This window comes from Marmota monax, unplaced genomic scaffold (genome assembly GCF_021218885.2).
Source record: "Marmota monax isolate L192 unplaced genomic scaffold, Marmota_monax_Labrador192_F-V1.1 WCK01_AAM20220418_F8-fsc00016, whole genome shotgun sequence".
NCBI lineage: Eukaryota > Metazoa > Chordata > Mammalia > Rodentia > Sciuridae > Marmota > Marmota monax.
The window spans coordinates 11,950,035-11,964,576 of record NW_026695209.1 but is presented as its reverse complement, the minus strand read 5'-3'; the positions used below and the strand labels follow the sequence as shown (position 1 = coordinate 11,964,576).

The window sequence follows — 14,542 nt, the reverse complement described above, 5'->3', positions numbered from 1 at the left end:
AAAATATCATTTTGAAGCCAGTCGTATAGCTTCTACCTTAGTTTCTCAAAGTCTGTTGGACTTCTTAAAGTTTGGTAAAAGACATTCAAAGATATAACTTTGAAGAATGTTTAAATTTCATAATTTGCTTGATAGTTCTCAAATATGTACTTGTTCATCAAGTCAATGTTTATTAGATTGGGATTATCAATTAGAAAATTTTAATGATGTCAAATAATATGGTATGTTTTTAGGAGAAATGTTAGCCTTATGACTTTCTTAAATAATGTTACCATAACTAGTGGTATATAAAATATTGCCAAAAGGTTGTGTCAAACCTATTTTTAATGAATTGAAACCCTGCAATTAAATACTTATTGATGAGTCTTTGTCAGTTCTGTGCGTTTTGGAGTAAATGGTTTTAGGAACCAAGTTTACCAGTCTTTTTGTTGTTGTTGTTGATGTTGTTCTGGGGATAGAACCCAGGACTGTTTGGGCATTTTCCCAATGAATAAAATTCCTCATCTTTTTATAATTTTTATTTGAGACTGGGTCTTGCTAAGTCACCCAGGCTGGCCTCAAAATTGCCTCAGCCTCCTGAATTGCTAGAATTACAGGTATATTGTTACATGGTCTTATTTTATAAATAAGAATATAGTAATTGGCTGAATTTTATTTTGAATTTTTATATATTCATAAGCATTTAAAATTGATAAAATGTTTAAACATTTTGTCCTCTCCGTGAAGAATTGTACCAAGATCATAATTTTAGAACTATTCTCAGAGTGGTGACACAGGTCTGTAAGGCCAGATATTAATATCATTCAGGAGAGACCTTTTAATAGCAAGTGTTATGCGTATCAAAGGAAAGATAAAAGAATGAGTTATTTATTAAACAACCAAACACCACAATTTAATAGTATAAAAATATTGTATATTAGTACTTCCTTTTTTCATTACTAAAACAAAATCTTTAGTTAAGAATATGTTTATTAACATAGTCATCATTTCAAAATAAAATTTCATACTCAAGTTTTCTCAAATTCTTAAGAAAAAAGCATTTTTTAAAAAAATGTTTGAAAATTTATCATGATGGTTTCAGATGTGTAATATGATTTGTCATAAATGTGTGTATTAATTTTCAAATTTTATTCTTAGTAATTGAGTATGAAAATAATTTATTTCATATCTGAGCACAGAAAGCAAATAATAAACAGTAACATTGATTGGCAACATAGAATTTAAAAATAAATCTTTTACTGTATTTCCTTGTTTTAGGATGTTATTTTTTTTACACTAATCTGTGAAAAGATAACATTCATGACTGGACAAAAATGATACAAAGGCGATATCTTTCACATTTCAGTTATACAAACATGACTGTTTTTCTTTGAACATGTTAAGACAATAATTATCTTCGATAAAAGCACAATACTCTGTTAAATATTTTCCCTTTCTTTTTCAAGCCTAGTTTAAACTTCTTGAATTCTAGGCTTATATATTGTTTACATAACACATAGACTTTGCCTCATCAGCCTTTTGTGTTATTTACAGTATTATTTTTATTTTATCCCAGTAGATTTCCCAGATTTAGAAGAACCTTTCTCTCTTCCATTTCCTCTGTTGCCTTTGGATATTCTTTCTTCTGTCTTCTACATGTTTCTCAACAACTAGAACTGTGTATGTACATATAGAAAATTTGACAAGCAATCACTAGGGGATCTTGAAACAAAAGATCTCAATCCATCCTTCACAAAGAAAACCGATGCTGTGTTGTTAAATAAGTAGATTGTTGGCTTTCATATCAGTCGTAATTTTTAGTCTAAATAGAAGACATCAGAAAAATAAGCTGGGCCCGGTGGCTCACACCTATAATCCCAGTGTTTTAGGAAACAGGAGAATCAAAAGTTCAAAGCCAGCCTCTGGAACTTAGTAAGGCCCTAAGCAACTTAGCAAGAACCTGTCTCAAAATAAAAAAAAATAAAATAAAAAGGTTGGGGATGTGGTTCAGTGGCTGAGTGCTCTTGGTTTCAATTTCCAGTACCAGAAAAAGAGAGAGAAATAAATACCAGAAAGACTTGGTGCTGATTTCATCAGTTATGGCCTTGTCTCTGAGCTTTTATTAATTTCTACATTCTATTTTTTTTTTCTTTGAAGACAGATATGTCTTATGGTTTCATGTGTTGCTGTTGCTAAAGAGATTTTTCTAGGGCATATAGTGTATGGTTTAAGCATATACTTAAATTGTTTTGTAATTATAATTGACTTTTTTCTTTACAAATATGAAATGCTAGACATCATTACCCTAAGTACATGTATGAAGACATGGATGGTGTGAATATACTTTCTATACAACCAGAGATATGAAAAATTGTCCTCTATATGTATGATATGATTCTTAATGCATTCTGCTGTCACATATAACAAAGTAGAATAAAAATTTTAATAAAATGAAATGCTAATACTATGTTTGTTTTTAATTTTTAAGTTATATAGATTCCTTGCTGTTCCTTATTTGTGCTTATCAGAATAACAAAGAGCTCTTGTCGAAGGGCCCATACAGAGGACATGATGAAGAATTGATATCACATTATAGAAGAGAATGTTTACTAGTAAGTTGAATGCTTAATGTATGTTTATGATTTTGTCTTTCCTTGGGCAAGTTTTCTTGACTCACATGTAAGTGATTGACTAAATCCTGGCAGGGTAATAACCACAATGATGTCTATACACTGGATCTGTTCCCTTAAGATGACAAAAGTTCATTATCCTTGTTCTGTAATTTCAGGTATTCAGGTGTTAAGCCAGAAATGTTCCTAACATGAGATTACATTGTTTTCATGTGTGTTAGATTTCATCATCACACTAGGAAGGGCTGCTTAGATCTTAAGAAAAAAAATGTTAGAAAACAAAGTATAGATGTTCTGAGATTTTATAAATGGTGGTATACTTGTTGTATATAATGGCAAAGAATTCACAATGAAATCTTTTTTTTTTTTTTGCACCTGAATTTAGTAGTTTTTTCTCCTAAATATTTTTAATAAATGCTGAAATATTATTACAAACTTCAAAAGTTACTTTAAAGAATTCTTCTTACACCAGTTTATTTAACTTCTAATGTCTGGAGTACTTTATTGATGCTCCTTAAATCATCTAGCCTTTCTTTAGAAAATGAAAAATTCCATTAAAATTTTATTATTAGATTCCACTGAGTTAACTAATTACTGACATCATACATCATTCTGATCTGTATTGTGAATTCCTAAGTTGTAATTTTTTTCTTTTTCAAAACAGAGAGACAAAGATGTTCAAGGAGTGTATATTTTTTGAACCCACAATAGGTTTATTAAATGGATTAAGTATACTTTAAAAAACTTAAACTAGTCTGCTGTTGAAATGTTTTCTTTCAATAGAATCACACAGCTTAAACTAATTGTAGTGTATAGTTAAAATATTTGAATGGGAATATTAGCAATTTACAGTCTTACTATTTAGCTGATTTTTGCTGCATTTGAGTCCATTTTCAAACTTAAATTGTTGATGATTTTATGTCAGTTGGGGATGGTGTTATTATAATTCATTATTATTATGGCTCTGTGAATCAAACCTAAGACCTCACAACTGTAACTGTGCTAATCCCCAGTCCTGAGAATATTAATTTGACCAGTTTCAAGGGCTTTTAAATATTTCCCTGAGAAAGAACACTTGAATTAAATATATTTTAGCTTAAAAAACATTCAGAGTTTTATGTAAGTACATAGAGACAGGCATTAGATGTATTAGAGCAATTTTAACTTAGAACAATGAATATGCGGGCTATGGAAATGTTTTTATTATAGCTCATTTTAAATAAAAATGCAACCCAAATTTGGTGATTGTTCTTAAAATATTCAAAAAATGATAAAATATTCCTCTTTTCATTTTTAATAGTAAAACAGTTACACTTAGTTGCTTTATATAGGGATTTACATGAAACTGGGTCAGGAGTGTTCATTTCAAGTTTTTTCACATTGTATATTTACTGAGTATCAGGTTCTAAAGGATACAGAAATAAGTAAGGCACATTTTCTTTCCTTAGAGAACTCAATCATCTGGTAACATACATACACAAATAATTTTTATATTCCTCATATGAATTTGCATTTGCAAAAGGAGATGTCTGGAATTGTTCAAAAGAATTTTAAGAGATAGATAAACACTGATCTGGATCTCCTTGAATAAATGTAGAGAAGGGAGAATGTCATTCAGGTCAAAGGAGACACCAAGTGAAAAGTCCTGGAATGTAAACAACAGAAAATGAAGATGGATTTATTGTGGCTTAGATATGGAGGAGGGGCAGGTAGAAGTGCCAGGCTGACAGCACATCTTGGTGGCAGACTGTGAGGAAGCCTACCCATCATGCTTATCAGTTTCAGTCAGTATAAGTTTGATTAAGTTTACCATCATTAGGTTTGTTTTCAAAAAATAATTTTGGCAGTAATTGACAATCCGTGGGTATCCCTGTATGTAGAGCAGTTTGTAGAATATGGTGTGTACACAGCAAAAACTTGTTGAAGGAAAAAATAATTATTTTCTATTTTTAAACCAATGAATATAATAGTATGTACTTATTTGACCTTTATATAGGAGATGATGAAGAGTTTTCCAATTAATATGTAGTCTAAATCTCTTAAAATGGCCTTTATAATGATGATTGAAGTAGTATAAGCTGAACATATACTTTAAAAAGTTTTTATCTTTACTGCTTTTTACTTTGATTTCTATTGCTATCATATGCACATTTTTTTCCTAAAGAGATTTTTCAGAGCTGGAATAGGTTGTTTTTCTTGACTACTATTTGTTCAATACTGTTTGTGAAATACCTATTGTGTTGTTTCAGTATTAACATTTACAAGTATTTTATTAAAAAGGAAATAAAGCTCTTGTTCTTTTTTTCATTGCATTAAGAAATTAAATGAGCAAGCTGCAGAACTGTTCGAATCTGGAGAGGATCGAGAAGTAAACAATGGTTTGATTATCATGAATGAATTTATTGTTCCATTTTTGCCCCTGCTCCTGGTGGATGAAATGGAAGAGAAAGATATACTTGCTGTGGAAGATATGAGGAATCGATGGTGTTCGTACCTTGGACAAGAAATGGAATGTAAGTTTACACAATACTGATGAGTACCTGAGTTGCTAGGATTAAAAGAATTTAAAATAAGATATTTATTCTTGCTATTTTACATTCTTTAATATTCTTATATTCCCATCATTACTGGTTTTTCCCTGTTTACCAATTAAGCTGTGCACATTGCTGTTCCCATTTATATTTTATCTCTTCCACAAAATGGCAACTAATTTTACATATTTCAAAATGAAACAGCAGCTGGCCTCTGCTACATAATCATAACTGCTGATATTCTTTTGATAATTTTTCTCAGTGTTTTGATACATCTGATTGTTTGTGTTGCAGCAAACCTCCAAGAAAAGCTCACCGATTTTCTGCCAAAACTGCTTGACTGTTCTACGGAGATTAAAGGTTTCCATGAGCCACCAAAGTTACCTTCCTATTCCACACATGAACTCTGTGAGCGCTTTGCCCGAATCATGTTGTCCCTCAGTCGAACTCCTGCTGATGGAAGATAAACTGCACACACACTTTCCCTAAACACACTGTATAAACTTTTTTTAGTTCTTAACCCTTGCCTTCCTGTCACAGGGTTTGCTTGTTGCTGCTATAGTTTTTAACTTTTTTAATTTTAATAACTGCAAAAGACAAAATGACTATACAGACTTTAGCCAGACTGAAAATAATAAAGCTGAGAATCGCATGGCACTCAGACTTTGTTTTAACCAGAACTGATGTATAATTATAAATCTGATTTTATTTTGGCAAAACTATGCTTTTGCCACCTTTCTGTTACAGTGTTACTTTGCTCTTTTCTTTGTCAGCAGCTTTCCATTCAGTCTGGATTCTTCCATGACGACAGCCATTTTAAGTGTTCAGCACTTGTGTACGATACATAATATTTGGTAGCTTGTAAATGAAATTAAAGAATAAAGTTTTATTTATGGCTACCTATGTGTTTGTAAGCAGGTATATTGTATATTAGTTCATTGTTTTAGCTATAATATATAAATGAATTTTGTCTGGGAATTAAGATTGGGTGACGTAGGTTAGTACAGTCTTTTTATTTTGCTATAATGGTATCATACTGGAAAATTACTAGGTATTTGACACTTACAATATTTCTATGTTTTTTACTAAGTTGTTGAACTTAGGATGGCACCTAAACTTGTTATGAATTCAGTCAGGTTTTCACTAAAGTGAGCAGCAGATTTTTAAGTCTATGTTCACTGAAACTTAATCTTTCTTAGATTAGCCTTTTGTTTTTATATATTTACAAATAATATAGCAAAGTAATTATTTCAAGAGAAACCTGAAAGAGTACTTGAATAAGGGCTATTTGTGAAACCTAAAAAAGAAATATGTGTACACACACACACACAAACACACACATACTCACATGTATATTCTACATAATGGAGTACAATGTTTTGCATTATATAATCATTCTATTTTTGTAAATTGTATATCACTTTAATTGAAAATGTTCTCTGCTAATCAATGCTGTGAAATGAAGTTGATATTGTTTAATTAGAAGTCACGAGTATCTAAACTGCTTTTATTTACTTAATTTTCAAAAAGGAAAAAGCTGTAGAATATTTTATAGACGAACTGCTGTTTAAGATTAATGAAATAATATTGTCAATGAAAGTCAAATCAATGCTTTAAAGGTAATGATGTTACCAACAACCTATTTTTGAATTTATAAAAATTTATTATGATACTTTGTTAGCATAGTAAAATATATCATTATGCTATGTCTATGTTTGTTATAGCGTCGAAAAAACTAGTACTTTATTTATAAAGTGCCTCTCACAAAAGATCCTGGATAGAAGAGGAAGAAAAAAATAATAATCTATCATGGTACTTTTTATAAAGGTATCATTGTATAGCTAATGTGTAATGACAAGAAGTTGCTTTTATTCCTGTTATAAAGTTAGATTTTGCATATTGTAGCTATCAAAATGTAGAATTTAGGCTCTCTACTGAAGAGAATACTGCATTGGTTTTCAATTCTTTTTAAAAGTATAGAAACTTCATATGTATCATTATAGCTTTTGTAAAGTATCTTCGATATTTTATAACACTCTACCACAATGGTTGAGTTGTTTTTGTTTGTATATATAATTGACTATCAGACACAGAGGTGTTCCTTCAAAGGCACATTCAGGGAATTATATGGCCCTTGCACTGACGGTAAGTATTGTTACTGTGTTTACTTTGTACTTAAAAAAAAGTACTAGAATTTATTTAAAAACAACTTATTTAAAGAAATGACCTTTGCCCACATCTTCTTTTTATATTGACTTTTAATCTAGTCTTAAGATTTATGTTGGTAAATTTGTTTATATAATTTACTGAGTTAAATATAACTTAGAGCTAGTGATTTTTAAGAATTGGAACCTCATAGAACTATTGTCAGTGGCAAGTTTGATTTTAATTTAAATGATTCTCATTTTGGTCATTGCAGTACTCTCTTCCTACTCCTCAAAAATTACATTTTGAAATAATTCAGGATAGAATTCATGTAGATAGAATTGAGACCAGTAGGAACTTCTAATAAACACACAGTTGAAAGGAACAGTAGCCATAAGTGAACCTTAACACTATGACTACTTAATATTTATCATATTTATTAAAATACAGTTCATAGTCACACTAAATTAGTATTTCTCCAACTGCAGTTTCTAGAACCAGCAGCGAGTGGAATCTAGAAACATGTCAGAATTGACCATTCTTGAGCACCATCTAAGGACTGAATTCAGAAACTCTTCCAAGTTATGTGTGTCCTAACTCAATCTTTGACATGATTGTAACATTTGCTAAAATTTGAGAGCCACTGCACTAGATAAAACTGTTGGTCGCATTTTGTACACCTTAGAGTTATGCTGTTTAATTTCCAGTCACCTGGGGTTCTTTATTGGAAACTTTTCCACATTTCTCTCACTTCTGTTTTCAAGAAAGTGACTTGAAATTTTTCTTTTTTCTTTTTTGCTTTGGTTTACATTTAACTAAGAGGTAAATTTTTCCTTCTCTTTTATTTAGTTCTCCAGAAGTTTAATATCTTTGTTTTGTGATTCAGATTTTGACTTGCTTATAAGTCCTACCCTCATCCCCCAAAATACAAAAACTTGGATGTTTGGAGGGTGGTGAACAGGAATAATCTTGTGCAGTTTTACTTTTTATTTTGCTTTACATTGTTAGATAGGTTAAATACTTTTTGTTGTGGTCATGATAACTTCACCCAAAGTGCACATAGTAGTCTGCTAGGGATGTTATAACAAAATACTACAGAGGTAGTGACTTAAATAACAGAAGTTTATTTTTGTTGGTTTTTGAGTCTGAATGTCCAAGATGAAGGCATTAGCAGGTTTGATTTCTCCCAAGGTCTCTCTTAGCTTGTAGATAGTGTCCTTCTTCGTATGCCCTCCACTGACCCTCTCTGTGCACACATCTATGATGTGCCCTCCTCTTTTCAGAGGGACACTAGTTCCTATGAACTAGGGCTCCACCACTAAGACCCTGTTTAACCTTAATTGCATCCTTAAAGGTTTTACCATCAAACATACTCACATTGCGGTTTGGGATGTCAACATGAATTGTGGTATGGCATCAGTCTACAACACTACGATTTATATACCTTCTACCCAGAGTAAGAGTGAGATTGTTAGTATCTTCTCTTTTTGCCTTAAGATGTAGTACAAATATCTGTAGTTCTTCTCTTTTTTAAAAACTTTCACTTAAAATTATAGCAATAAAAATTATAAATTGCTCACAATTCTCTTATATTATTCAGTATTTTTATTGAATAGATTATTGTTGAATGAATGGAAATAATCCATGTTGAATTTTGAGTCTATTTCATCTATCTCACCTAACAGCATACCATGGATGTTTATATTTTGCAAGTGTTCTTATTCCATGGCCCTTTTTCATCCCCCACTTTACTTATACATACATAAATGAGGGTGGGTTTGTTGTTATTATTTTTGTTTTAGTGAAAATTGGTAGGGGAGAGAGTTATTTACAAAAATGAAGTAACCGTATTTTTTTTACAAATCATTTCTCCCTTTCTTTTCAGTACTTTCCAGCATTGTCTTGTTTTGGTTCGACCAACAATTTTTTTAAAAATAGAGTAAATAACACTAATAATAATAAAAATAAATGAGTCATCACGGAGGAACTATATACAGTTGAATGCACACATGCCATACTCTTCTGTTTTTGGAGTGGGGGAGGTATTGGGATTAAACTCAGATGCACACAACCACCCAGCGAGTCATATTCCTAACCCTATTTTGTATTTTATTTAGAGGCTGGGTCTCACTGAGTTGTTTAGTGCATCACTAACTCACGATCCTCTCCTGTTCAGCCTCCTGAGCTGCTGGGATTCCATGCGTGTGCCACCATGCCTGACTCCATGTATTACTCTTAATCATCATCTTTTTTAATTTTTTGGTTGTAGATGGACACAATACCATTATTTTACTTATTTAGTTTTATGTAGTGCAGAAGATCGAACCCAGTGCCTCACACGTGTTAGGCAAGCTCTACCACTAAGCCACAACCCCAGCCCTTTACTGTTCTTAAGGACTATTTCACATCTTCACTACCATCCACAACCTCTTATTCAGTCAGCTGCTGTAACACTGGGTGATCTTTCTTTGCTTTATCAAGAAAATTGTGAAAATTAAGTATGGTCTTCTTTCACTTTTGCACCTCCCTACCTGTAAATTTACAGTTAATTATTCATTAACCAGAATGTGTCAGGGTTGGCCATTGTTGATAACCCAATATTATGAAGAAAATACAAATAAAGGGGAAAATGTATGTAGTGAACTTGCACATTTAATTAAAATATAGTCATTATTTTGAGGTTATGTTTGTTCTTCAGAAATAATCCAAAAATCCCACTCTTTTTCACCCTATACTTGTCCAAAACCTTTACATTATGTTTGTCTTTTTTTTTTTCCAGGAATCTAGAAAGCTAGACTAGTGTTCATATCCCTGGTTATATACATCAAGGCATGTTAAGGAGGTTTCCTCTCATGTTTGTTTATTTGGTCCTACAGATTTAGAGATTGAACCCAGAGGTGCTTTACCACTGGGCAACATCCCCAACCTTTTTTTTAATTTTGAGATAGGTTCTGCTAAGTTGCCAAACCTGGCTTAGAACTTGTAACCCTCCTGCTTTAGTGTCTGTCCTCTGACTCCTTATGATTGTTCCACCATTAGCCTCATGTATGTTCTTTAAAACCTTCTTATAAGGGAACTGGTTCAAGAAGAACAGTGGATTAAGTAGTTGCCCTTCCAATTTTAATTTATGTGCCTACCAGTGGCCTTAATCTGAAAGTCTGTGACTGAGCCAAGCTCAAGTCAGGTGGATGGATTTGCTTTTCCTATTACAACCATTTCTTACATGAGAGGCAGGGGACTTAAAATTATTTTAATACCTCCTTATCTGTACAACATACCCATTTTGGCTTGTACTGTAGCCAAAGCTATACACAGGTATTTTTCAGTCCATATCGATGCTCTCTCCTGCTCTCTTCTCTCTTTCGTCTCTTTCTCCATCTCCTGAATGGATGGGACGTGAGCATGGACTCTGGACTCTGGAAGTAGAGAGCCTGGATTCAGACTCTTTCTCTTACACTTACTTGCTCTGATGAGCCTTGAGAGGATGATTTAACTTATTGTGTCTCAGTTTCTTCATTTATAAAATGGAGGTTACAATATAGATTGCTTTGGAAGATTCTTTCAAAGTTAAGTGTCTCTCTCCATATAGAACATTTTCTATAGAACTAATTGCTGCCTGCATTCATTCTTGTTTCCTTTTCTTTCTACTATTTAAATATTACCATTGTTGCTCAAGGCACAGTATTTGGCCCCCTTCTTACTCTTTTCACCTCTTCTAGATGGTCTTGTCTACAAATTTGTCTGCCCATACTGCCTACATAACTCACCCGTCAATATTTTCTAACCAAAAATTTCTTGTTCTGGATTGGTAAATATTTCCAGTTCTTTATACTGGGAATGTTTCAGAGACACTTTAAACATTACACTTCCAAACTGAATTCATCACTTCCCCAAATATTCTCTTGGTGAGTGATACGATAATCTGTAAATGAGAATTTTAAAAAATTTTAAATTATCCATTGATTACCAATATGGACTAGATAGATTTTTAAAATACCTCCTCACTTATACAGCTGTGAGGTCTCTCACTCAGTTTGAACTATTGAATCTGTCTCTGTCTTTGCTCTTGCCTGTTTAATCTGTCTTCCAACTGTTGGAAGAATAATATGTCACAGTGACTAGTGGACTGAGCTCTTGTAGAAGGAGATCCTATTTCTTGGGCTAATATTTATTTTTTTATTATTTTTATTTATTTATTTATTTATTTATTTATTTATTTATTTGCTTCTGGTACTGGGTATTAAATCAGTACCAGAAGCAAAAAAAAAAAAAAAAAAAAACAACCAGGGGTGTTTAACCACTAAGCCACATCCTTATCCCTACCCACTTTTTAAAATTTTGAGACAGGGTCTCACTAAGTTGCTGAGGCTGACCTCAAACTTGAGGTCCTCCTGCCTCACCCTCCCAAGTCCCTGGCATTACAGGCATGTGCCACCACACCCAGCCCCATCTCTTGTTTTTATAACCTCAGCACCTCTGGTGCAGGAGGTGCACTTTTACCACTTCACCAGCTCTGCAAGTCACCCTAGACCTGCACTCTTAATTTAGTAGCCTCTAGCTAATTAAATCAAATGGAATAGAGAATTTTGTTTTTTAGTCATACTAGCCACATTTTACATGCTCAGTACCCTTGTGTGACTATTGTCTACAACAGCAGACAGCACATTTCAGAATATTTCAATATAACAGGAAATTATGTGGGACAGAGCTGCCCCAGACCCTTGCAGATATGGCATCTTTGTATTAATATCCCTTTAACTTTCACACTCTGAAGTGATAACTGAAACAAATTAGCCTTCAACATTTGTTTCTGTCTTGATCCTGCCATTAACCACTTTAGTATGTCAGTTTTTTTTACAATTTGTCACTGTTCACTGCTCTTGATGCTGGTTTTCGGGGCCTTTGACTTTCTGAAATAGTCCTCTTCGGGCTACTCTGAACCCTGGCCAGCACCTTTATCAGCACATGTCCAGTAAAGGAAGCCCATATGAGGTACGGAGGACATGTGGGTACTGAGACATTAGAAGGTAACCCAGAGAGCATTATGCATGATGTAACTCCTGATACCACTATCAAGACAACACTAATAATCAAGACAAAGATGTAGATCCTTGTTTGCTTTTTCCATCTTCCTTCTAGTTGTTATCAGTAACTAAAATAGGAAGGCACCAAGGTAATTGGGAAATGTTTGTAGAGTCCCAGCCCAGCACCCAGCATTACAGGGTAGAGGATAGAAGGACAGAATTAGAGCTGAGAAAAAATTAAGTGAAGAATGAACTCATTGGCTTCCATGTAGATACCTTTTTTATCTAAAGAATTTAACCCCTAAAGCTCTAAATAAATTTTCATAAACTAACTCTGGGGTTCTCAGAAGTATTCTAGTTCTGATTGAAATCTTGTAATCCTTTTCTATCAAATGAGACTTTTAATGATTCCATTTAGTGCTTTATTTTACTTTATTTTGTTTTATTAGTTTTTGCAGTGTTGGGGATGTGCGTAACCTAGGGCCTCACACATGCTGGGCAAATGTATTACCTTTGAGCTGCAGTCCTAGCCCTTTTTAGTTATTTTTTTTTCCAAAGACAGTGGAGGAAATACATATAATCACAAATTCATGCTCATCCATTAATTCATACACTTATCGAATGCCTTCCATGTGCCATACAATCTGTTAGTATCTAAAAACAAATTTAGTGAGATCAAATAATCCAAATCCTTGTATCTGTCTAGATTTAAGCACTGATAAACATTTTTGTGTTGATTTCTCTAAGCATCTTTATATGCATGTGGACACATAAAGACATGTACAACTGTATCTAAATGATGTCATAAAAAACTTTGTAGTAGATCTGGGCATCCAAGAAAATGTGCCTAGATCTAACTCTTCCTGCTAGAAAGCCTTCAATTAAAAGGAAAAGGTATTATCATATATATATATTTGTGGATATACAATGTAGGCTGCTATACATGTCTGCATGTTTTTATGTCTATGTGTTGTCTGTCTGCTATATTTTTAAATGTATAATTTTTGTCTAGATCACTGAATATACATATTTAAAATTGTGAACTACATTGTCAAATGACCACCACCAAACCTGTTCCAGTTTCCACTGCTACCAGAGTGTAAGAGACTGTGTCTTTATTCTATCAATAACACAGAATAATAATACAGAATATTATTGTATTTAATATTTTTCAGTGACATTCAAAAGTCTATTTTTTTGCATCATACTTTTTATTTTTCATCAGTATATTTCTGTATGCTCATAGGCTGTTTGTGTTTTCTGTTTATAAACTATATTTTTCTTTTAGGTGTTCATGTCTATAAATTTGCAGTAACTCATCTTAAGAATTATTACTACTTTATTATACATATTGAAAATATGTTTTTCCACTCTCTATTTTAAATTTCCTTTTTATTGCTTTATCACTCAATTTTACATAATATTGATTTGCTTTATAATTTCTGCTTTTGATATAATATTTAAAATAACTTTCCCTTCTCTAAGTATAAAAATATTCACCTATGAAATCTAATATTTCTGTAATTTCATTTTAGTGTAAATCTTTAATGCAGGTTTTTAATTTAAAGGGTGAGGTAAAGATCAACATTTTCTCCTGTTATCATAGTACTATTTATAAAATGATAAGTCTAGCCTTCACTGATCTAAAATATAGCCTCTACTTATAATAATTTTATATTTAATATTTATACTCTGTTCACTTCCATTTGTCTTTTAGCTGCCATCACTCATGTTGCTTCATATAACATTGGTTTAAAATATTTGTTTTAGGGCTGAGGATGTAGCTCAGTTGGTAGAGTGCTTGCCTTGCATGCACAAGGCCCTGGGTTCAATCCCCAGCACCACACACCACTCACACACACACACACAAAAGAAATTGTTTTATAACCAGTGTACATTTTTATATCTGATAATTTGAGTATTACTCTCCTACACATGTACTCTTATTGCCCATTTTCTTTCAGAATTTTCTGTGCTGCTTTACAGATGAACTTTAGAATGATGTAATCTTCAAATGAATGTCTGACATTTGGATTATAATTACATTGGCTACAGAGATGGACATGAAACACTTAGAGAAATTGTGGTGCTTTTATAATACTGGAATATTCCTATCCAAAGAAAATATTGTCTTGAACTGTCTCTAAGCAGAATTTTCAAATTATTTTTGTTTTCTTTATCTTAATGTGTTTTTATGTTTTTGTAGTGTTTATCAATGAGCCCCCCACCCCCA

At 32.5% G+C, this 14,542-nt stretch overlaps 1 protein-coding gene and 1 non-coding gene across 5 annotated transcripts in view; both read left to right on the top strand.

Annotated features, from left to right (window-relative positions):
* The window catches only part of Usp25 (ubiquitin specific peptidase 25), a 136,432-nt gene extending 129,586 nt beyond the window's left edge, over nucleotides 1–6,846 (top strand). For all 4 annotated transcript variants that reach the window (XM_046430476.2, XM_046430475.2, XM_046430477.2 and 1 more), the window contains 3 exons: nucleotides 2,468–2,591; nucleotides 4,927–5,122; nucleotides 5,435–6,846. In XM_046430476.2, coding sequence (XP_046286432.1) covers nucleotides 2,468–2,591; nucleotides 4,927–5,122; nucleotides 5,435–5,607 — 493 coding nt within the window. In that variant the 3' untranslated portion in view covers nucleotides 5,608–6,846. The remainder of the gene's footprint in view (nucleotides 1–2,467; nucleotides 2,592–4,926; nucleotides 5,123–5,434) is intronic.
* A 7,239-nt stretch (nucleotides 6,847–14,085) lies between these two features.
* Trnaa-ugc (transfer RNA alanine (anticodon UGC)) lies at nucleotides 14,086–14,157 on the top strand. Its single transcript has one exon. It is a non-coding gene; the product is annotated as a tRNA-Ala (tRNA).
* Nucleotides 14,158–14,542: the final 385 nt, after the last annotated feature.